This window comes from Dermacentor albipictus, chromosome 3 (genome assembly GCF_038994185.2).
Source record: "Dermacentor albipictus isolate Rhodes 1998 colony chromosome 3, USDA_Dalb.pri_finalv2, whole genome shotgun sequence".
NCBI lineage: Eukaryota > Metazoa > Arthropoda > Arachnida > Ixodida > Ixodidae > Dermacentor > Dermacentor albipictus.
Window position 1 is genome coordinate 36,182,619 of NC_091823.1, and position 21,982 is coordinate 36,204,600.

General features: G+C 52.6%; 1 protein-coding gene across 2 annotated transcripts in view; it reads right to left on the minus strand.

The window, feature by feature from the left end:
• LOC135902571 (Krueppel-like factor 3) overlaps positions 1-21,982 on the minus strand; it is a 178,237-nt gene that overhangs the window by 32,509 nt on the left and 123,746 nt on the right. For both annotated transcript variants that reach the window (XM_065432753.2, XM_065432746.2), the window contains exon 6: positions 10,370-10,575. In XM_065432753.2, the coding sequence (XP_065288825.2) occupies positions 10,370-10,575 (206 nt within the window). The remainder of the gene's footprint in view (positions 1-10,369; positions 10,576-21,982) is intronic.

Below are 21,982 nucleotides of genomic sequence, written 5' to 3' on the forward strand. Positions count from 1 at the left end.
CCCAAACTAGGAGGTCCACGCACCCGAATAATAAAACTCTACGCTATATATCACCCAAGTGAATTCGTGCTACACCCAAGCGCCACGCAGCAATCTTGTAAGACATTTCGGCGAGAGTTCTCGAGAGCGCACTACACATGACGGCCGCGTGGATATCTCATCCGTGCATCACGGTCATCTGCGTACCTTTACATCCATGACCACATCGCCGCCACATATGCCTCTATCAGCTCTTTGGGACTCGGTGTGTAGGGTATTGTGTTGCCTTTTGTCGCTTGTAATATCTATCTATATGCTGATGCTATAATAAATGACCATACGGGACCGCGTTCGCTCGTATTAGCTCACTTCCCGATTGATTTTCGGAACTTTCGACGTTTCTTCTTACCCAATTTATCGGCATTCATTTATTGTCGCTATCAGGAAACTGACTCGCTAGTGTAAGGAGTTTAGATCTCCATCGTTGGCTTTAACTGCATGCAGTGGGTCTGCGACGAGCTATTCACCTTGCCTATATCAGAGGTCGACTGACGAGGAGCCTCCGCGGACGCGCCGCACAGATTTCAGCGAGACGAAAAAAAAACCGCGTAGTTAACCTCGTTTCCACCTCGCTATACGACAACACTCGCACGTGGCGACCCGGCGGTGGTGTCCCTCCCGCGAGGGGCGACGGTGGTCGGGTGAGGCATCGCCCGAACGGGCTCCGGTGAAGCCCGATGAGGGCGTAGTGGCGCGCCGAGAAGAGACGCGGGCGAGACACGCACGCACACAACACAAACACGCCCGCGGGCCTGCGTCGGGCGGGCCCGTGTTTTCTCAAAGGAAAGGCAAGGCCCCGGGCGGGCAACGCCAGGCGGGCGTGCGGGGCTGGGTGGGGAAGGGGGTGCGCGGCCAGCGACAGCGGCGCGCTGTTCCGCCCGCGCAGAGCGACTTCACGGCGAAACGCGCGGGGGCGCGTGAACCGAGGAACCTACATAGGAAGCGCCAGCGAACGGTTTTCGGCGCGAAACTCTCTCGGTCGCGTGATACACGCGGGGAGGGACCGACACCACCTATGGGACGCACGCTCTGCAGGGGTCGAAAATTCGTTGCAATATACGCGCCGCGGTTGCCTATATTACGAAACGTCGCCCCCGTGTCCTAATTTCACTCTCGCATGGCGTCGTTAACTCTGCACGCTGTGATTCCGTTCCAGGGGAGGTACGAGACCCCGTGCCGACTTACGGCCCCGCAAATGACGAGGTCTTCTCCGGATCGAGGAATATCGAGAAATGGACGCGGAAGGACTGAAACAAACAGGAGCCCCCCGGGCAGGCATGCTGATAACAATACTATGTTACACTGCTCGCTTTATTATTATTTCCTCGCGGTTGGCATGAGACACGGAAAGGAACTGTTGCTTAACACGTATGCGGCACCAACGTATCAAGCCTTTGTCGACGGCTGGAAACAAACGTTGCCAGGAAGAATTCCCACGCAGGAGGCCCGATGTATACCAAACAGTACCTGACAGCCCAAGCGGAGACGGGTTATCTACTTTCAGCTCCAAAGGCTTACGGGACGAAGGTGCCGCGATAAAGCTGTATTCTTGTTCAGTTGGGGTGTCCGGCTTCAACGCCGTGCGCAGTGCGACATGCGCTGCGTCGGTTGCCACTTACTACTGCGGACATTAATTACAAGGTGCGTACTTGGGTTCCCCGGAAATTAAACGTTGTCTCTGATGCCACGCCACAGAAAGTTTTAACCATATATAAGGAACCAATGGAAAGTGAATCAAAATAAAACATAGAGTAAATTAACCCTGTCTCGGTGTGTATATAGAAGCAATTATAAATAAGAGGTAATTTTGTGATAGGCTTCATATTTGTGTTAAAGAAAACGGGAAATTAAAATTGAAGAAGAGCCAACTTGCCGCCGGTGGCAGCCGAACGCACAATCTCCACGTGAGCGTACCATCGACGGCTCTCCCCACCGTAACCTTCGTGGGTATCTACGTACAGTCGCGCGCAATGTGAACAGCAACACGGTGCCCGCGAGGTCGGAGGCGCCCCAAGATTACAAGACGGCGCCGACAAACAGAAAATTGGGTTCATCAATACCTGCAATAGGAGTGGCCTTTAGTTCTCCAATTTTCCGCATGTTGGCGCTGGCGTGCAGTCTTGGTGCAGTCTTGGGGCCCCTTCAACTACGGGCACTGTGCGTTTGGCAGTTCATATTGCGCGCGACATGTATACATGCGTTAAGCATATATAGTCCTGAGAGTGTTAGCCAGCGCCACACACAACCACGGAGGCGGGCATCCTTTTCATCACAGGCGCCTGCACGTAGCAGGCGCCTGTGATGGGAGCAGGCAAGTAAGCAGGCGCCTTGGGAGCAGGCAAGTAACCCAATAAGCGATCGTACGCTATGGCACCGCAGGCACTATAGCCAGATGGCGTGGCTCCCCAGTGTGCCTTAAGTAGACTGGATGACAGGCCATTTACGGAAGCGAAGATCTTGGGAGCCTGGCCTCACAGTTAATTGGCCCAGAAAGCAGTTCGAGCGCTTCTTCGCTACCTGAGGGCAACAGACTTGAGTGCCCGACTATAGACATCCTACACCAAAGTTCTCTCTCTCCCTCTTTCACTCCCCATTCCCCTCCCCACGTGTAGGGTAGCAAACTGGACTCAGTCTGGTTAACCTCCCTGCCTTTCCTTGTTCCCTTCTCTCTCTCTCTCTCTCTCTCTCTCTGTTTCAACACCCTATAGAAGATCTGCCCACGCCAGCCGCTCGATTATGACAGAAACGAAATCCTTAAGAGCAACATACGCGCCTCCGTTTCAAGGCTTGCTTGAGTAGCCCACGCAGGGGTCGAGCTCGAGGTCGCGGGCACGATCCCAGCCGCGGAGGCAGCATGTATACGATGGGGGGCGGAATGCAAAAAACACACGTGTACCGTGCACTGGGTGCACTTTAAAGAACCCCGGGTGGTCAAAGTCATTCCGGAGCCCCGCACTATGCATGGCGTGCTTCATAATCAGATCGTCGTTTCGGCTGACTGATCGATTGAATTTGATAAGCGAAGCTTATCACGCATACGGTGCTTAAGATTGCACTATGAAGAACGTAGGAACGCTTCCCTCGAGTTTAACGATGGCTAGAGGGCACCGTGAACGCGCGCAACGCCTCCTACAAGACAGCGATTCCTCCGCTCATATATATATAGGTCACGTGATCTGGAGCTGCTGTCGATATATAGCAAATCTGAGTACAATGAGCGAGAAGAAGGACACCCTAACTATCTTGCACAAGAAAAACGTCTTTAATACACCGAGGCACCGAGGCGCAGAAGCATTCGGCGACACCACGCATGCATGGTGACGCGCAGGCGGTGTCAATGCCAAAGAATGACCAAACCCAATGTTGCACATAGCTTCTGAGGGTCTGAGGAGAACCAGTACACTGAGCATCTCATGATGATATCCCCTCGTGGCCGCGTACACATGCATGGGCGCGACGTATCGGCGAGGTGTGCGTACTCGAGTGCATTTGCTCGCCGAAAGAAAGAAAAAAAAAAAATCCCGTAGCGCGGGCGTGCACCACGCCCCGACTCGTCGTGTCGCGAAGCGGCGCTTGCCCAGAATCTCGCAGGAAAAATCGCCGCAATAAAATTCCATTAGCCTGCAGTTTTCCTGTACTCCGTGCGCGCGCGTCCGGGAGTCGTCTGGTATACTGCGCACTCGGACGTCTGATTCGTGTACACCACTGGCTGATGCGGGCTGGGTTTTGCGTCTCGTGTGTTGCTCCCGCGGCGACGGCCACTGATAAAGTGGTAGGCGGCCAACGAAGTGATCGCCGAAATAAAGAGAAAGAAAGAAAGAAAGAAAGAAAGAAAGAAAGAAAGAAAGAAAGAAATAAATGTGATCACCTTCATAAAGTTTTCGTGCCATCTTGTCCCACGAACGCGTACTATTACTCTTTTTTACCTCGCACCTGCAATGACTGGAACCACCTCCCCGCATCGGTCGCTACTATTATAGACTCATCGGGGTTCAAAATTGCTGTGTTCCATGCCATCTAACAAATGTTTTATTCATTGATCTGCATTATTTTTCTGTGTATATGTACCACTCCTTTCTGTAGCTCCTACGTGCCTCGAAAGTATTTCAAATAAGTAAATAAGTAAGTAAATAAATAAATAAATAAATAAAAAGAAAGAAAGAAAGAAAGAAAGAAAGAAAGAAAGAAAGAAAGAAAGAAAGAAAGAAAGAAAGAAAGAAAGAAAGAAAGAAAGAAAGAAAGAAAGAAAGAAAGAAAGCGTAAGTGCACATGACTGTTTTTTCTACAAGAGCGAAGTTCCCATGAAGTTGTTCCTCTGAAAGATTATTAGCTTCTCGGTGCCATCGCTGTTATATCGTTTCTATCATGAATTTGTAACTGTGGTCGGCGCCCGTCCTCCAAGAACGCGTCCCACGCGTAGAAAGTCTCTCCATCAGTGGGAGAAAATGCGGCTCTCTGTGGACTGTTGTGCTTCAGTACAAAGCGCACCGATGCCAATTCTGCAGTGCTTCTGAGCGGTGGCTCACGCGGATTCACAACACCCTGCAGAGGTCGTCATGGCGACGCCCCTCCATGGGAGCGCGTGTTGGAAGAAAAACGAACGTAGACCGAACGTCGGACCGCACTGGACAGTGGACCCGCATCGGATGGATAAGATTGGTCCGAAGTTGTCCCCGCTAACAGTGCTACTTGAGACACGACCGCATTTGTGAACCAAAAGCCGCAATCTTTACAGCCGGATGCCCATCGCTCGGATTCACTCCAGAACATCTACGGCGATGGATGTACCGGCGAAGACACGCTGACCTTACAAAACATGCGGCCACAACAGATTTCTTCGGGGTTTCGCTTTCGCCGTTCTTTCTTACTCGAGCAATCGAAGCACCAAATGGAGAGATGACGTCCGCGTGCCGGGAATCGGTGAACGCGCTTCCACACAAGTCCCCTCGCAGCCCTACATACACCGCACGGAATCCTCCTCCCGGAATGCAAAGCTCGCGCGAACGTGCATTATAGGTGTGCACGTATATGGTACCATTCCGCATATTACGTGCCTGGACTGCAGGCCTCGCTAGATGACTCGGTACCGCGCAAAAAGGGGAAAAAAAAAAGAAGTCGAAGGTGGTGGGAGGTGGTAAGAGGAGACTTCCGCGCCCCACGGTATGCGTCCCTCGCGTTTTACCATTTCTTTTTTCCCCTCCAGCTCGCCGGGCCCGCTGCGGCGCTAATAAGCGAGAGACGTACCTCCGAGGACCCGAGGAACGCAGCGCGCGCGCGCGCGCGATGGAAGAGCGGAAATTGTTTAGCGCGGGATGCTGCGCCAGCGTCGGTTCGCGAAGACAATGGCCGGGCGCGCCTTCGCACACAAGCCAGCGGCCGGCCGGCTCGCCCCGGCAAGCGCGGGGCGCGGCTGACGCCCACGCAAAGCGCCGTCGTTTCCTGGGCTCGCCCCGCGCTCGCCGCACGCGCTGCATGCATGCGGGCCCGCCGCGTCGCATCAATTACGCGCACAAGTGCCCGCTGCTCGCAATTACACCCGCCGCCGCCGCCGCGCGCGCGCGCCGCAGTATATGTACTCGATTAGAGGCGCTATGCATGCAGGGAGGGAGGGAGCCATTGGAGCTCGTTGGCGGGCGCAGCCCCGCCAGTTTTTGGCCGAGTAATGGCTCCCTAACAGGGCGAAGAGCTGACAGGGTTCTGGGTAAACAGCGACGGCGATTCGTTAGGCGAAGCAGCGGCAGCCGCGATGTATAGCCACCGCCACTAATAACAATGATCAATCGATCGGGCAAGTGTTGCGTTGCGTCCGCCTGCAGCAGTCCGCGGACTGGTGCTCTGCTAGGCGTGCGAGAGTTTTGTGAGAAGAAAGAAGGGGAATGAACAATAACGAGTGTCGTTGTAGAACTGTCCGATTAGTGGTGGCTGGTTGCGGCCGTATTATGTATATACCCTCGTCTGCAGGTGGTGATCCACAAGAGCGCCTGGGAGGATGACCCGGAACGTGCAATTTTCTGTGATGGCCGTAACGGAAACTGACGAGATGCGGATACCGGCATCAGGTCGAACGAACCACTGATGATTCACAGGATGCCAACCAACAAGTTGTTGTTCTGCGAGGTCGACAGAATGGCCTAATGGTCCAAACCTAAACCTGGGGCTATGAGTGGCGTCGCCACACGGAAGAGGCCTCCGGATTAATTTTCAGTACCCAGGGTTTAAACATCCAGTATCTAGGGTTCGCTGAAGTCTCGCCTGAAACGGAGGCTCTCGCATTACACATTCATGAGAATGCTACCTCCGTGGCCAGAAATCAAAAGCGCAACCTCACACTTATATAGCAACGGAGCGCCATTATACCACTTAGCCATTTTTTCCATCCAAAGAGCTTTCTCTCTTGTACGCCTCTCGGTAAGCTGCAACATTCCGCTCCTGAAGACTTACGCGCGATGCAACCTACTTCGCAGTACATTTGGCGCAGAAAAATGAGCTAGGCCCGCCTGCAGTTAACTTACTCGCCCGCTAAAGATGACATGGAGGAGGAGGAGTGTACATCACGCAGGTTCCAAACAATGCAGCCCTTAATATAGCTTCACGCTGCGGGCTACGCTTGCAGTGCAAATGGAGTTATTGCATGCAAATCACCTCAGATTATTATATATACTACACACTGCGTATACGGGCCGCGGCCACAGTGCAATCACCGTCACCTCAGGCTGGAACCAGAAGAGGGTCACAGTGCACCGCAGAAAGCAAGTTCACACGCCATCCACGCGCGGGTGCGCGCGGTTCATTCAGCGCATCACAAGCAACGCACTCGTGTGCGGCTCAGCTCCAATTCTGGCTTCGTGCGTGCGTTACTCGCGCGATTAAATACTGCTCGTCCAGAGGTCACAAGGACGTGCGTGACCGTCAACTCTTCCGCGTCTGCCATAGCTATCATCATGGACGGAGGCATTTTGGTTAATATATGTGGCCATCGCGGCACGTGAAAAGAGACGCACGCTTACGCCTCGCTTATTGAGATCAAATACCCGAAGCGGCTTCCTTGCTTCCTCTGAAACGTGCTACATACACGGAGAATGGATCACCACCAATCTCATACTGCAATTAGCATCCCCATCTTCTATACACTCGCCTGGATTTCGTCTCTTTTATACCTGTGTCCACAACGAGCGTTAATGAACAGCGCATAAGGAAAGAAGCCGGCGTGATTTATTGTTGCTACAGCAAGTGCAGCCTCATCTCTCATGGCGCGGCTGAGGCACAACAAGCCAGTCGGCCAGTCGATGGACCGATCAATGAAAGCTGCGTCCTCGTGGACAGCTCGTAATAGCGATTTCGATAACGCAGAATCGAAAAAAAAAAGACAAAAATTAGCCCAACCATGGCGATTGATGATTGCTAAGTCGGTAGCGTGGAGCCAGTCCCATTTCCGTGTAGGAGAGAGAGAGAAAAAAAAAGCAATGACAAAGATATTGGCAACTCCAGAATCCGTTATACCCTGTGCTCGCAACGCTCTCCCAAGTAAGCAAAGGTCCTACAACATACAGGTTTTGCGGCGGCTCTTTCGCTTAATACGTTGCTCACGTTTCTCGTTTGTGGCGTCGAATCGAGGTGTTTCGTCGAAACGGAAAGGGTCCTTGCTGTCGATCACCTCATTTAAACTGGTCTCAATGATTTCAGCGACTAAACCGCGGAAATAGTTGTGCTGTACGTGCAAACGTCCGGCCTGCCCAGCGAGCAGATTTGTTTAAAGACAAAGAGCCTTTCAAGAGAGCCGGAGGTCAAAAAGGGGAAATGTTTGTGCGTAGCGAGCCTCTTCGATAGGTACACTGGTACAGGTACGATACATGGCTGTTTTCGACCTTCATAACTCCGCACTGCTACTCCTGTTGTCGTATATCACATGCAACATCTCACAACATATTAATGTCTGTGGTGTTCTCAGAAGTTAAATACGCATATTCTGCACTGATAGAACAAGGCTAAAAACTGTTGAGTTCCCTAAGCCAGTCTGTCTTGGGATAAAAACAAATGACAGTTCCCTTTGTGAGTCGGGGTGCAGCTTTCTTTTTATAGTAAACTCATGCGTGTGATAAGGCCGTCTGCGTTCGATGAGTGGCGCTTGTTCTATTGGGAACAGAACACACACCGCCGCCTGCAGGAATTCTCAAACCCCGATGAAACGTGAGAAGTGAACAACCAATACGACCAAGTGAGGTTTCGTTAAACAGGTTTCCAAAATTCAGCGAGGGCTTTCTTTAGGGCAAACTCGCTTGTATTAGTGTAAATGCATGAGTTGGAAACTAACTGAACCAGTTGTAACTGAATTCAGCTGTGTGCTCAGCACTGGAAAGCAAACTAGCGGAGCTGTGCGTAGGTAGTACGCTCCAAAGCTGGAACGAGCGCGGTTTGCAGTTGCTTCTAACTTCCTTGCGGGCAAATAAACTGATAACTCGTGCCCATCGCGTCGAATGAGAATACAACACCTGCTTGCACCGCTAAAGTAAAGTAGGCCATGAAAACGATATGTCGTCTCACGGCATAACATGTGCCGTTATTAACTTCAGATCTTCCGAGGCATGGTATCATTCCTGCTACCCTGTCTGCTGACAGAAGTACATTCGCGAGAATATTCCTGCTGCTTAAAACATTGTTAGCACTAATTCTGGGCAGAAAGCTATAAACGAACAAAAGCAAATGAGACTTAAGTGTACACCATTATTAAAGGGCCTGCCTAAACAGAGTACAACCCGCGATTTGAAACGCCAGCCAGATATTTAAAATAAACAAAAAGAAAGCAATGGTATACACCCGCCGGGAGGTAAGAAGTCGTCCCAAGTGAAGTGTTTCGAACAAACCAGCATAGTGTTAGTCATCTTTTCCGAATGCGGGAGTTTCTTACCCGCTCTCCGAGGCGTGTCGTCTGCTTCTTTCAGGCAAAGATGAAATCAAAATACACTGCTGTCTTTCCAACGCGATGATACGCAAAACGGTACACGACAGAAGTCTTTCCACGTCCGTAGTTTATTTATTTATTTATTTATTTGTTTATTTATTTATTTTTCGGGCTTTTGCGCGGCGGCGTCTGGGCGATTTTTGAACTACGTGCGGGACATCGAGCGCATGTGGTCATAGTAGCTAGACCCCCTTTGGCTTCACGCCTAAACCTGGATCGGCTGTTTCTCGGAGCGGCCGCTAAGTGGCGAGCGTTTACTTCGAGTCGCGGATAGCCCGCCGGCGTTTATGTAAACGGAAAGCCATACAACGCAGATCACCGTTGCTTCGGCTGCCTCCGAAACGGCCATAAATAACCTTATGCTTTAGTATAGGCACATCGAAATGCTGTATGCAGGTCGGCGCACACTCACTGTCGAAAGGCGCGCTGATCCCGCGGCTTCTCGCAGAAACAAAAAGCCAGCGAACAATGTTCTGCACAAAACCTATACTGGTTATCAATGCACTACTGCATACGTTGCCTTCTCAAAGTGTCAGCGCTGCAACGAAGTCATTGAGCAAAGTCCGGGAACATTGCGAAGGGAAACGCGTAGGCAGCTTGTGACCGCGACCGAGCATCTCGCCAACGGCCAGCTCCCAGATAAGAACTGCGTGCTTTGAGCCGTGACGTCATGCGCGCATGCCGACAGCCCATATGGTGGACGCGTGCGACGTTTACGTCTGATAATTTTTCGCGAAAGTGCGTTTTGCAATTGGAACACCAATTGACCGACTAATGTGACTGGTGCGACTGATTGACATGACTGGCGTGAATGTGACGTGATTTCAGTGACTGATGTGGCTTACGGATGGTCTGACTGATGGGACTGACATGAGTGACTGACTATCGGCTCGCCGGCCGACCGACCGACTAATTCGAGGCTGGCCGGCCAACCGATCGACAGGCGCGGCCGACTGGCGCAACCGACTGGCCGACCGACTAGTATGACTGACCGACGAACAGCCTGATTGATTGACTAATGTGGCTTGCGTGACATGACTGATACGACTGGCGTCATTGGCTACAGTGACTGACTGATTGATGCAACCGACCGATAGACCGACCGACCGACCGACTAATGTGTGGCATCACTGCAAGTCGGGCAAGTGTGGTGTGTATGGTGTGATGTGGCTGCCGTGACAAATTGACATCAAGTGACCGACTGATATGACTGGCGTGACTGACTGGCCAAACGACCGACCGAATGAGCTCCCTATAAAGATGACGACACACTCGGCGCGTGCAAGCCTTAAAAGTGCGATATACATGGAAGAGCGGGCGGTGTAGAGTCAGAGGGAGCTAACTCTGTGGTCATCCCGGTCGTATACATACCTGTGTGCGTGCGCTTGTGCGCCTTGAGGTGGGAGCTCTTGGTGTAGACCTTCTGGCAGCCCTCGAAGTCGCACTTGTGCACCTTGCGGCGCCGCAGCGAGTCCGAGTCCGCGGCAACCGCGGCGGACGACGGCGGCCAGCACAGCCTCGATGACACCGCGCCATTGCTCAGTGCCTGCGACGGCGGCTGCTGCTGCTGCAGCGCTCTGCGACCGAACAGAAAATGATGACGTTCAGCGTTGCGCACTTCGAGAAGATTCCTTCCACACACACCCAGAGCACAGATAAGCAAACAGACCGCGAGAAAGTATATAGGATTGAGGTGATTCCTAGAGACCTTGCGCCACAAAGGACTTCGAAACGTAACGACTTGTCCCAGTTTCGCCACTATGGCACATCGAGCAGAATTTCCAAAATGGAATACGACAGATGGCGCCTAATTACCCGCTTTTACTTTTAAATTTCCGGCAGAGGTGGGAATGAACTTCACGAGAATGCTCTGTATTCTGGTATCCAATTAGAAGGATTCACTAACTGACTTTTTTTTATTCATTCATTTTAGGGCTCATATTCCAATTGCGAGATTGAAGCCGAACAGCAGTGATGGCATGTCTGCTTAACCGGGTGTTTCTGCGATGACTGAGTAATTAAAAAAAAATCATCTGTGACAGATAGCGCAGTTATAATTTTTGAGCTGGACTGCCCAAACACGGCAATACCTGTTTGCAATTTGTGATGCAAGATAATTAGTTAAAACTTGACTAGCGAATTTTCGTCAATGAGTAGTTTAGGCACATCGATTTCTTGTGCAGGGAATATCCACCTCTTCGAGTGGACCAGCTCTAACACTATAATTGCGCTATATCTGCCACAAATTATTTCTTTAAAATTATTGAAACTCTCTGCAGAGACACCCGGCATATCCTCAGGCCACGACTACCGACCTATCCGTCCCCGAAGACTGCTAAAAAAATGAATTGTCATTTCAGTTAAGATACCAAACTGGTAGCTGTAAGCCATCGTAGCACGTTTTTTTAGAAGTGGTGCTATAGTCTTGAGATTTCTTCTAAGCAAATGTGACTTCACCACTGATCGCCTTCAATTTCGCAATTTCTACGTGTGCTCTAATAGTAAAATTAGGAAGTTAATTAGCGAATCGTTTTAATCACCTACCTGGGCATGTCAATTTGTCCTGTAAGTTATGTCCGCCTCACTAGATTATTTGGCTGAACAAGCCAAATTGTGTTGTGTGCACGCTCTGCGCGATATGTTTTTTAGTTCTGCTCGAAATGAAACGCGCGCGCAAACACACACACACACACACACACACACACACACACACACACACACACACACATCAGGGTTGTACACACATACGTTCTAGGTCGTGCGACAGCCCGGACAAGGAAACCAAGTTAGCACACTCCCAAAGGCACACAGCAGTTCCAACTTTCACTCTAATACTATAGCTGCGTGGCAGCGACTCAGCAGCTGAATTCAGCGCCACGTGCCGGCAGAGCTGTCCGAGCAAGTTCCATACGTCGAGCTGATGCTGAATACGCTATACCGTGGGGCACTATATAGAGCTCAAGAGTAGCCACGTATTCTGCACCGAGGTGCGAAACGTGTAAGCCGTCTGAAAACCGGAGACACAATAAGAATGAGCATGACACGCAGCGGAGAAGTTGTAGGTGTGTCTCAGCTAACACTAGCCAAAGTGTTCGAAGAAAGAAAAAAATAAATAAAATCCTGGTGCAAGATACGATTACAAGACCTACGGTGTTCGGTCGCCAGAGGCCTGACGACCGAATACCGTCGGCATTGAAATTGTATCTTGCACCGTGTTTTTCGAATGTTTTCTTTTTTTCCTTGAGCGCCGTACACTAACGTTGGCTGGGACACCCTATATACACAGAACAAAAGGAATGCTTCAATGCAATTGTAACGTGAGATGGGAAAGAAACGTCGAAGTAGGGTCACGGTAGGGGGGGTCATGTTCCGCGATTCGCGACGTCTCAACAGAACGCGTGCGCGAACTAAGGCGAGACAAAGTACAGGTCACGTGAGGTACGCAATGTAAAATGTGTTGTGAACACTGCTTTTGACCGTGCATCAGCGGTCTAGCCGCTTCCCGTGGACAACAGCATCCTTAGGTGGCTGCTGGAGGCTTCGCCTGCGTAACTGTGGTGCAGTGACGCTGTGCAGCTATGTTCGTATAGGGTAGGTGTTGAAGGACACCCATACCTAACAAAGTTCTGTCGCGTGCCGAACTCCTCGTTTGACGGCCCGTCAAAATGTTCGAAACGTCTGCCTTTTCTCGTTTTGAATTCTTACCTCGTGTGTGTGTGTGTGTGTGTGTGTGTGTGTGTGTGTGTGTGTGTGTGTGTGTGTGTGAGAGAGAGAGAGAGAGAGAGAGAGAGAGCACAACTCCTGTATCGAAACAGCTTGCCATATCTTTGAACCTTGGACATGACAAAGGGAATAGGTTTAAACGTCACATCGTTACGTACGTGGTAACACGAAGACATCGTTCGCTCACCCGGTCTACATCGAGCCAGAACAGAGACCACGCACGAACTTTAAGCCCGAGACAGCGCCATTCGTGTCTACCCAATTACACACAGTCGTCTGTCCATTACACACAGTCGCTATAGCCATTCGCTAGCTATAGAAGGCTAGCGTTGAGCTAGCTTTCTAGCACAATAAGCATTTGCTGTCTCTGCGTGTATGTCAGCAGCGGCGGGATTTCGAAAACGATACTCCACTGAGCTAATCAGTGGCCAACTCAGCCAAGGTTTTCAAACTCTATTGGCAGATTTGTCGATGGGTTTGAGCGTTAAATCCCTCGGAGGCTCCGGCCCGTACATCCCCTATGCAGGTCGGCACCTCGCGCAGTATTCATCGCAGAGCCGAGCTGGTACGAGCAATACTTCTTCAAAGACTCGCGCGCCTCTTCTTTTTCCTTTTTCTTTTAAATCTTTCACAATGGGCTCGAACAAAAGCTGTTCCACCGCTCCAGCGCGCGCATGCCTGCATCTCTACTCTTGGCAGGTTACTCATCACTATTTCCTCTTTTTTTTTCTTCTCCCCGACCGGGTACGCGTGGATGCACAGCCGAGAAAAAGAGACGAGGCGACCGCTGAAGCAAGCAGCGCAAATGGAGCTGGCATGGCCGAGCACCCACCTCGGCCGCAGCGGACCGAATCAGTGAGAAAAAACGAACGAAAAACAAGCTGACAGGAAAGAACGAAAGACAGAAAACTCCCGAGACGAGGGCGGCGCACCTGTCACTGCGATGATTTCGCAGAGTCGGCGGCCGGGCCTTACGCACTCACACTTCGAGCTACTTTTTCACCCGCGAATCGCAGTGCCCATAACAGTTTCAATTCCCTCTGCTCCGCTCCAGGACAACTCTTTGGGAGGCACGGCAAGTCGTTCGCATTGCTCGCACTTCAGGGACGAAGTTCCTTCCCTTGACGACAGATTATTAACTACAAAAGAAAAATCGCGGAAATCGGGCTTTCGTGTCATAAGCGCTGTCATGCACACTGGCGAGACCTAGTGAAAGTGTATCGCTCGAGAGTCTGCGTTATACGGCAACATGGCGCATGCGGTCGACGAGATGATAGTAGTTAGGCTACCCACGCGGCATCTCACGCAAAGGAGCAGGAAGGGGTGGAGGCGGAAGTCGGCATGAGTGGGTGCAGACCCCCCCCCCCTCCTTTCCGCACCCCTTTCTAGAGGGGCCAATCACTGAATCTGCGGTTAGTGAAATTATTAGGGAGCCGGCGTTTTCTTTGGGCTGCATCTGGCCCCTTCCAAAGAGAGCGCACCAGTATTGCGAAGACAACCCCGTTCACTCGTTTATTCCGTGGTCACCTGCGCTTCCCAATTTACCCAGCGCGAGCGGCGCAAACGCGGTCGAGCGCCGCGCGCACACGCCACCGCAAATGGCGATGCTCTTCGCAGGCGTGTTTCCGCGCGCGCTCTCGGCAGAAGCGGAGGCGCGGTGACAAGAGAATCCCGGCAAACGCAGGCTCGGCGGCGACGGCACGCTCGCCCGCCGCCGGATGAGGCGCCGCGCCCCGCCAAGGGCGGCTGGCCGGGGCACGCCCCCTCCGCCCTGCCAGCGCGCGCGCGCGCGGAGACGCCCGTTGCCGTAGCCTGCCTGCCACGCCGGGCGGATACCTTCCACCCTCCCCCTTTCCTTCACTGCCACCACCAACCTCCACAGCAAGGAGCGCGACAGCACACAGCCGCAGCTGCCACGGGCACGTGGCCAGCGTGACGCCAATAGGCGGGAGCGCGCGGGACGTGAACGTTTTGGCGAGATATATACACGATACGATTCGGCCTCATCCCACATCCGCATTTCCAACCAAGTTTTCTACAGCTCGCGCAAGGTTCAGTCAGGTTCCGAAAGTCGAAGCGGCTCAATTTTTCAAGGCGCGTCGCAGACTCGCAGGTCGCATATCGGACGCCGCATCGTGTAGTCACGTGTCTCTCGATGGCCAACTCCGCGCACCATACCGTGCGTCTCCTGCTTCGGTACGATTGCGCGTTGCCAACTGACATATATACTACCTGTTGCACATACAACCGCATCCGACGCATTCAACAAGTTTCCAACAGGTTCGTGTCAGTTTCCGACAGGTTCCAAGACTCGTGGAACAGCCATATTCCAGATGCGTAGCACGTCGTATAAGACGCCTCACTGTATAACCGTGGCGACTCTATGGAGCGGATTCCCGACGTATTCTTCCGCGTCGCAGCGCACATTTTATGCAGCGCGGTGACCGCGCAATATAATGCTGGTTGAAATGTGTTTCACGCAGCCGTCGATTGAAACAGAAACCCCGTGGAACGAAATACGGCCTATTTATATCCGAACAGGGGCGTATTTCCAACGCCAAGCGGTGCGGCGTCGGAGCATCTATGGGATCATTTACATAGTACGATCTCCGAGACGCATCCGCGATCTCGGAGATCTGTTCGACGCAACGCTAAGGCCTCGCTGCTATCAAGGCCAAAATGCGCATTTGAGCAGGCATCCGTTTTCTTCAGTAGCGCAGTAGTAAATACTGACAGCACTGGACGACAGCTCGGATGCCGCGCAAACAAGCTTGACAACGTCTATTATAGAGGCGACACGACGCTATAGAAATACGCCTTAAGTACGGTCCTTGTGACAGCCGCTTAGCTACGGAGCTCGATACAGGCGAAAAAGACGGCGCCAGCTGATTTGAAACCAAGAGCGCTCTGTCGAGAGCCTCAATCGCTGCATCTCGGAACTGAGGGGAGAAAAAAGATATGGCATAGTCTATGCCACCACTCGGTACAATGAAAAGGCTACCGCTAAGTCGAAGAGTCAAATTGCTGGCTTCTTCGGCAGTGAGCTTGCATTGCACTGGATCTAATGCGCACTACCCCCCCCCCCCCCATTCTCTTCCTTTCACAGGGAGCTCGAGTGCTCTTCGCGCAAATAATCAGTAAAATTATTTCTACTCTCGGGCAATGCATACTTAACCTCCGCGTCAGTACGAATGCTGTTCCATACACACGCCTACAGGTCTAATAGATACACAGGCTAAGAAACCGCCCTCCCTGCCTCCTGTTCCAAGATCAATCCTGTCGGTGCGCTAGGAAGGACACAGAAAAGAAAAAAAAGAAATGTAACACCTGTTTGTTTTGATTCTATCGACGTGTGTCGTACAGTACGCTCAGTGGGAGCCGCAAGAGCGCTCTGTCGATTGCGCCCCGATTAAGTGCGACGGGCGCGTGCACCCTCAGCAGCGCAGAGGACGAAGCAGAGCGGTTCCTCCTCCTCCTCCTCTTCATCCTCGCTGGGATGTTGCGAAGTGAGAGAGAGGTGAGGGGAGCGCACAGCGGCGGCAGCGAAAGCGGCGGCGGCGGAGAAAGAAGCGCGCGCGAGGATCCGCCGAGGGCGACCCCGATTCTTGCCGCGCCGAGGTTGCGCTCCCAGAGGGTCGCGTGCGAGGGGGGGGGGAGGGAGAAGACCAGTCCGGCGCTGAGATAGTTGCGTGCAGCGTAGGCCCGAGCGAGCGCGGCTTCGTCGATCCAATCAGGGGGCGGGACGCCGCTTGCACGAACGAAACCCCGAAATGAAAAGCACAGCGGTGCGATGCGCCCAAGGCGCCCGGGGACCGATTGGTGCACCGCGAAATTGGTGGAACAAGTGCGCACTTGGCTCGTGAGAAGAATAGCAATCCTGCCGAGTGGCGGCAAAGGGTATCCCGAAAGCAACAACGACAACGAAGGCAACGGTTGAACCAATCGCTGACGACGCAGTCCCCCCCCCCCCTTTTTGTTGCAAGATACGAGGAAAAGAACCGATGTTTTCGGCGGACAGAGTTGTCAGGGCGCACTACAACAGCCACGTGAGAGAACGGGGAGGGGAAAGAAAAAGAAACAATACAGTATGAACTGCTGTTATCTGTCACCATAACACAGAAGCAGAATGCGTCAGCAAAGCTAGCGGCGACGAGAATCCGCGAGAGTCGGCACAGAAGGAAGTCACTGGCGGCTAAGTCCGTCAACGAGGTACGAACGGGCTGTCGAGTCGATCCAGTGAGAACGTCGATAGTGCTCGCAAACCGGAAGAAAGAGGTTACAGGGGGGCACGGACCCAACTGCGCAGAACGGTACGCGGCGCTTTCCGTTTTGTGCGAGGTTGACTATACGCCGGTGCAATTCCTCCGCGACACCCGGGACTTTTCCAAGCTCAGCCCTTAACACTCTCCGCTACAGCAGAAGGATGAACGCATGTTTCTGCATGCTGCGTTGGCTCCGCCCTGGGCAATGCCATTGCCTGCGCATCCTACATACCCACATAGTCGCCTCACAATGCCGCCACGGCACGAAAAAAGAAAAAAAAAGGAAAAGGAGGAGAAATAACGTGTAGCGGAGGCGATCACACCCAGCAACGTAATCTCCTTCCCCCCCTCCCCCCAGTGCAGAAAGGTCCACACGCCCCGGAACCTGCTCAAGCCCGGGGCTTGCCGACTGGTCTTCGGAAACAGAATTCGTGACGGGGCTTGGCGGCGGGGCTCCGCAGCCGGTCTAACCTGGCGAAAGCGGGCCGGCACGTGAACACACACGCCGTTCCGCCCGAGCGTCTCTCGCTCGCTGGCGTATAATGGTAGGTCACCACCGTGCGCCCAACGATCCGGTGTCGTGTCACGCCGCGAGAAGAGAGGACGAGACGCGAGAACCGCCGACGCCGCCTCGCTATTCTAGGCGTTTGTAGCGGGGAGCAATATGACCGGTGGTGTAGTTGTGGTGCACGCCTGCATGCGGAAGGCCGGGACTCATCGCTGGCGCGGCATATAGTAGTGCGAAGAAGCGCACGCAGATTGCATTCATATCAGATGCGCCTGGTAACGTTTACAGCACCGAATGCGTCGTTTCCGGAACATGAAATAGCATTGTAAAAAAAAAAGAAAAAAAGAGAGGCACAAACACGTCGGCGGATGACTATCAAAAGTCGAATGGAAGCTTCCCGGTAGACCTGCTGAGATATACTCTGCTGGATTACTGGCTACGTCTATAGCTCTATACTGGCTAATTCTGTAAGGCGCTTAGGTGCCGCGACGTCACACTGCCTCCGTGACCGGCCCGCGTTACAAATCAGATTAAAAAACTTGGCGAGGACCCACAAACCATGTACATGGTGTGCAAATCGGCCCTCCAAGTCCCTTAATCACACTGCCTCTGAGATCAGCCCAGTTTACTCGGCGAGACAGCCGTACACGCAAAGTAGGGGAGATGAGCCAAAAAAAAGCTCTTTCATGCTCTTTTCGCATGAAAGGTCTCGTGCATAGACATAAAGGTCCTCCTGGCTCAAAGGGCACAAACGTTGCACGCATTGAGTGGAATAACTATAAACAAGTGCAGACTATTTGGCACATCCCGAGCAATATCGCATAAGCTCGCTTAGCGCTAAATACAAGGACGGATGCTCAAAGTTGGCTAGAATGTATAACGGCCCTGAGCAAATAGGTCTTAGCATACCGCTATGCGCGATTCACGAGGGCAATGCAGGGCCAGGGTGTTTAATTACACTGATTTAATTACACTGCCAGTCAGCATAACGTGCGCATGTTCCTTCCCTGCCCAGTTCACATATAGTATAGTATAGCAGCGTCCACGGTGACGGGAGCCGCCAGACGTTTCCGCAGTGCTGCTCCCCCTTCTCGGCGCTTTATAGGCCGCGAGGGCAGCTCCACAACAAGTGATCGATGGTGTCCACGCAACTTCCCAACGCCTCGCTCTCAGATTTTCTGAGCAAAACACTGGGACTCATAGACGTCCGCCGCTGAGTCAAGAAGCCATCCGCGCACTGGTGCAGTTCTTGAAGTGCACCGGCCCGAGTGATTGAAAGTTTTTAGTCGACCTGTGCGTCCTCCTGCGCAAAAGTAGTGATCACTCTCTTCCTCCTTTTCCTTATCCCCATTCCCATTACCGCCAGTGAAGGGTAGCGTATTGGACGCTCGTCTAGTTCGCCTCATTGTCTACTCTATTCTTTCTTCCATCGGCCGCGTCATGGTCTCCTGCGTACTACATAGCTGCACAGCCTTCATTCCCCCCGCCCCCTTCCCCTGAGTCACTCTGGGTCACCAAATCGTAACATGAAGGAAAGCAAAACCTGTGTAACTATTCGGCGCTGCTATACATTCACCAAGCCCCATATGAAGCTTTTCCAAATTAGTTGTCTTTCACAGAGTTATTTGTACTCTACGGTATGGGGGAGTATGGATGGATGCTATGAGCGTCGCCTTTAGAACGGGGTGGCGGGTTGAGCCACCAAGCTCTTGTTATTATACTAATGTCCTACCTATGTCAAAAAAGAAAAAAAAAGAAAAGAAAAGAAGAAGAAACCACAAGGAATTCCCATAACCAAACTTTCTAAACCCTATTGGGAACTTTGTTTTTGTACGGCTCCGTTGTTTGTCGTTTCCCTACTTTTCTTCCACCAATCTTCCAATCACCTCTTACTAGTCTCTACTGCGAACACGTTTGCTTTCCCCCCTGCTCACACTGAACCCAAGGGCTTCAAGGAGGCCAGAGGTACGTAAGTCGGCAGCTGGTCAGATATCTTCACGTTCTAATAAAACGTGCTCCATCGTTTCCCTAGCTAGACAAAAGCGCCACCACTCGGCGTGTCTCAGGGAAAAGGGTGGAGGTAGGACGTACGCCCCCCTTTGATAACTCGTGCGCGCGCCCACAACTCAAAAGCGGTCAATTGAAATGCGTGATTTATTTATTTATTTATTATTGTGTGTAGCTCTCGCTATTACACATACTTGTGGATGATTTGAGCACTTTACTTTCGACAATCCGTAGTCCACGAAGGTTAGCTGTTGAGCCCACTTAACCATCGGTAGCGCCTACGGAACATACATCACGTCTCTATACGTTCATTACTTACGGTCGCAGAACAACAACAACCACAACAAGAACGACGACGACGAGTGGGGCTCCAAAAGACTGCCGGCGAACAACAAAACAAGTAAATACATAAACCTGGTCAGCTCGGCCTACCGGTTCTCTGTAGCTGACCACATGGATGTGGTCAGCTAAACGTGTATGTTCCAGCGGATATAGCAGCGCCACAAAGTACACTGCAGTTCTGACGACGCTTCGCGGGGAGCGCTGTCTGTTTTAGAAAGCGCGCTACTTTTATTTTTCTTCGTGAACAGCAGCTTGTCTTTAATTGCGCTCTCCATGATGCCCATGCTCGAACACGCGGACGGGGTAAAGGTGCGCACCAGATTAGTGCCCTCTGCTCAATCCGTATAATGGACGTATAGCTGCGGCCTCGCCTGCGTGGAGGCTTATGCGAAAGAAAACGCCCACTCGCATTAGGGCGAGGCAAATCAGATCTAATCTGTAGCGAGGTACGTACGCCTGCTAGTTTGCACAAGGTATCAACAATGTGGGCACAAGAACCGCTTACAACGTGAGATTAGGTTACGCTGGCGCGTTTATAGTTATTCATGACACGATTAGAATGCTCTTGCTTATAGAGTGCCTTTTCAGGCGCTACGATGTATGAGCTATCTCGGCATGGGCGAGCAGACGTGGCGCAGTGTTTTCGACCCAACGTTTTGACCCAACGTTTTGATACCAACGTTTTCGATACCGTTTTGACCGCTTGCGACAAATTATATTATTTAGAAGGGCTTCTTCCGGTGACCCCTCTGACGGCTCCAGACAGAGCAGTATTTGTGAAGTTTCGAAATAGATCGTCGCCGCACCGAGCAGCTAGCGTCGAGATTCTTCCGGCATTCCGTAGCTCCTGAAAGGGACTATCATCCTCACCCTTTTGATCCTCGCAGTGCCAGCAAGTGCTACAGAACAAAACGATCGGTCACAGAGATCGACGGGAGGGGGCTCTTGCCACTAGCGCACCGGCTTCGAAACCAGTAGGGGAGGGGGGGGGGGGGAGGGACAGTCATAGCCCGCAGCAAATTAAGGTCCGTCGGATACGGACGATTCTGTCGACCCGATTCACAACTTATAACACAGAGCACGGAATTACTGACCCTCGCGGCTGCTGCCACCGTCTCGTTATCACGTCGATTCGTCCTCTCGAGTTGCGCCGTAGTGCTTTTATCGATTTACCTTTGGACCACAAGCCTCGACAACTGTCTCGTGCGACGTAAAGGGCAGGGTTCGAAAAGCGGAAAGCCCTCCTTACTGATATAAGAGAAAGTTTCATGATATTCCAGCCCCCGATTGCCTCGAAGCATGAGCGTCATGGTGCTACCTACCATGACCGGCGTCAAGGTGTCAACGGGGGCGCGCGGGCCACTTCCGCCCGCCAAGCAAAGTGACGAGCCCCGTCGCCCTGGCAAGGCCGCTGCACGCAACTGTCGCGGCGGCCGCTTGCGGGGCTCAGTGCCCCGCGGCGCTCCGAGTCCGGCGCACGCTACGGCAAGAACGCGCAGCCCGGCCAGGCGGCGACACGCCGCTGGTCACGAGCGCGTCAGCGCCCATTAGGTGCCCTGTCAGCCGCCCCAAGCGCGTGCAGTCGTACACCCGCCCTCCCTCCCCCTCCCCTTTCTCCTCCTCCTCCTGTACCGCGGCGCATCGGGCGCAGCAGCTCGCTCCTCTTCCTGCTTTCGTTGTTTCTGTTGCCGCTGCTCCTCTTTCCCTGCCCAGTTCTTCTTCGTCGTCATCTTGTTCTTTTTGTGCGTGTCGCGGCGCTTTCGAATTCCGCGCGGAAAACGTCCGTCAGAATACACGCCAGAATATACCCCCCCTCCCCCCCTCCCCCCCTCCCCCTCCTTTCCCTTGTACCTCCAACTACCGCTCCGCGGCCCCCCTCTCACTCTTTCGAGACCACCATCTCCGGCCGCTAGCAACCTGTTGGAACCCTGCATGCAGTGACCGCGCTGCTGCTGCTGCTGCTGCAGACGTCGCGGAGAGCGTGCGTTTTTTCAGATTTAGCGCGCGCGCAGCCGGGTGGCCCCGCGAGGCCCCGCCCCCTTTCTCAGTTTCCTCACGTCCCCCCTCCAGTTGAACCTTCGAAAGACACTTTCTCTAAGCTTTTTTTTTTTTAAGGAAAAAAAGAAAGATAATAGCAGCTGC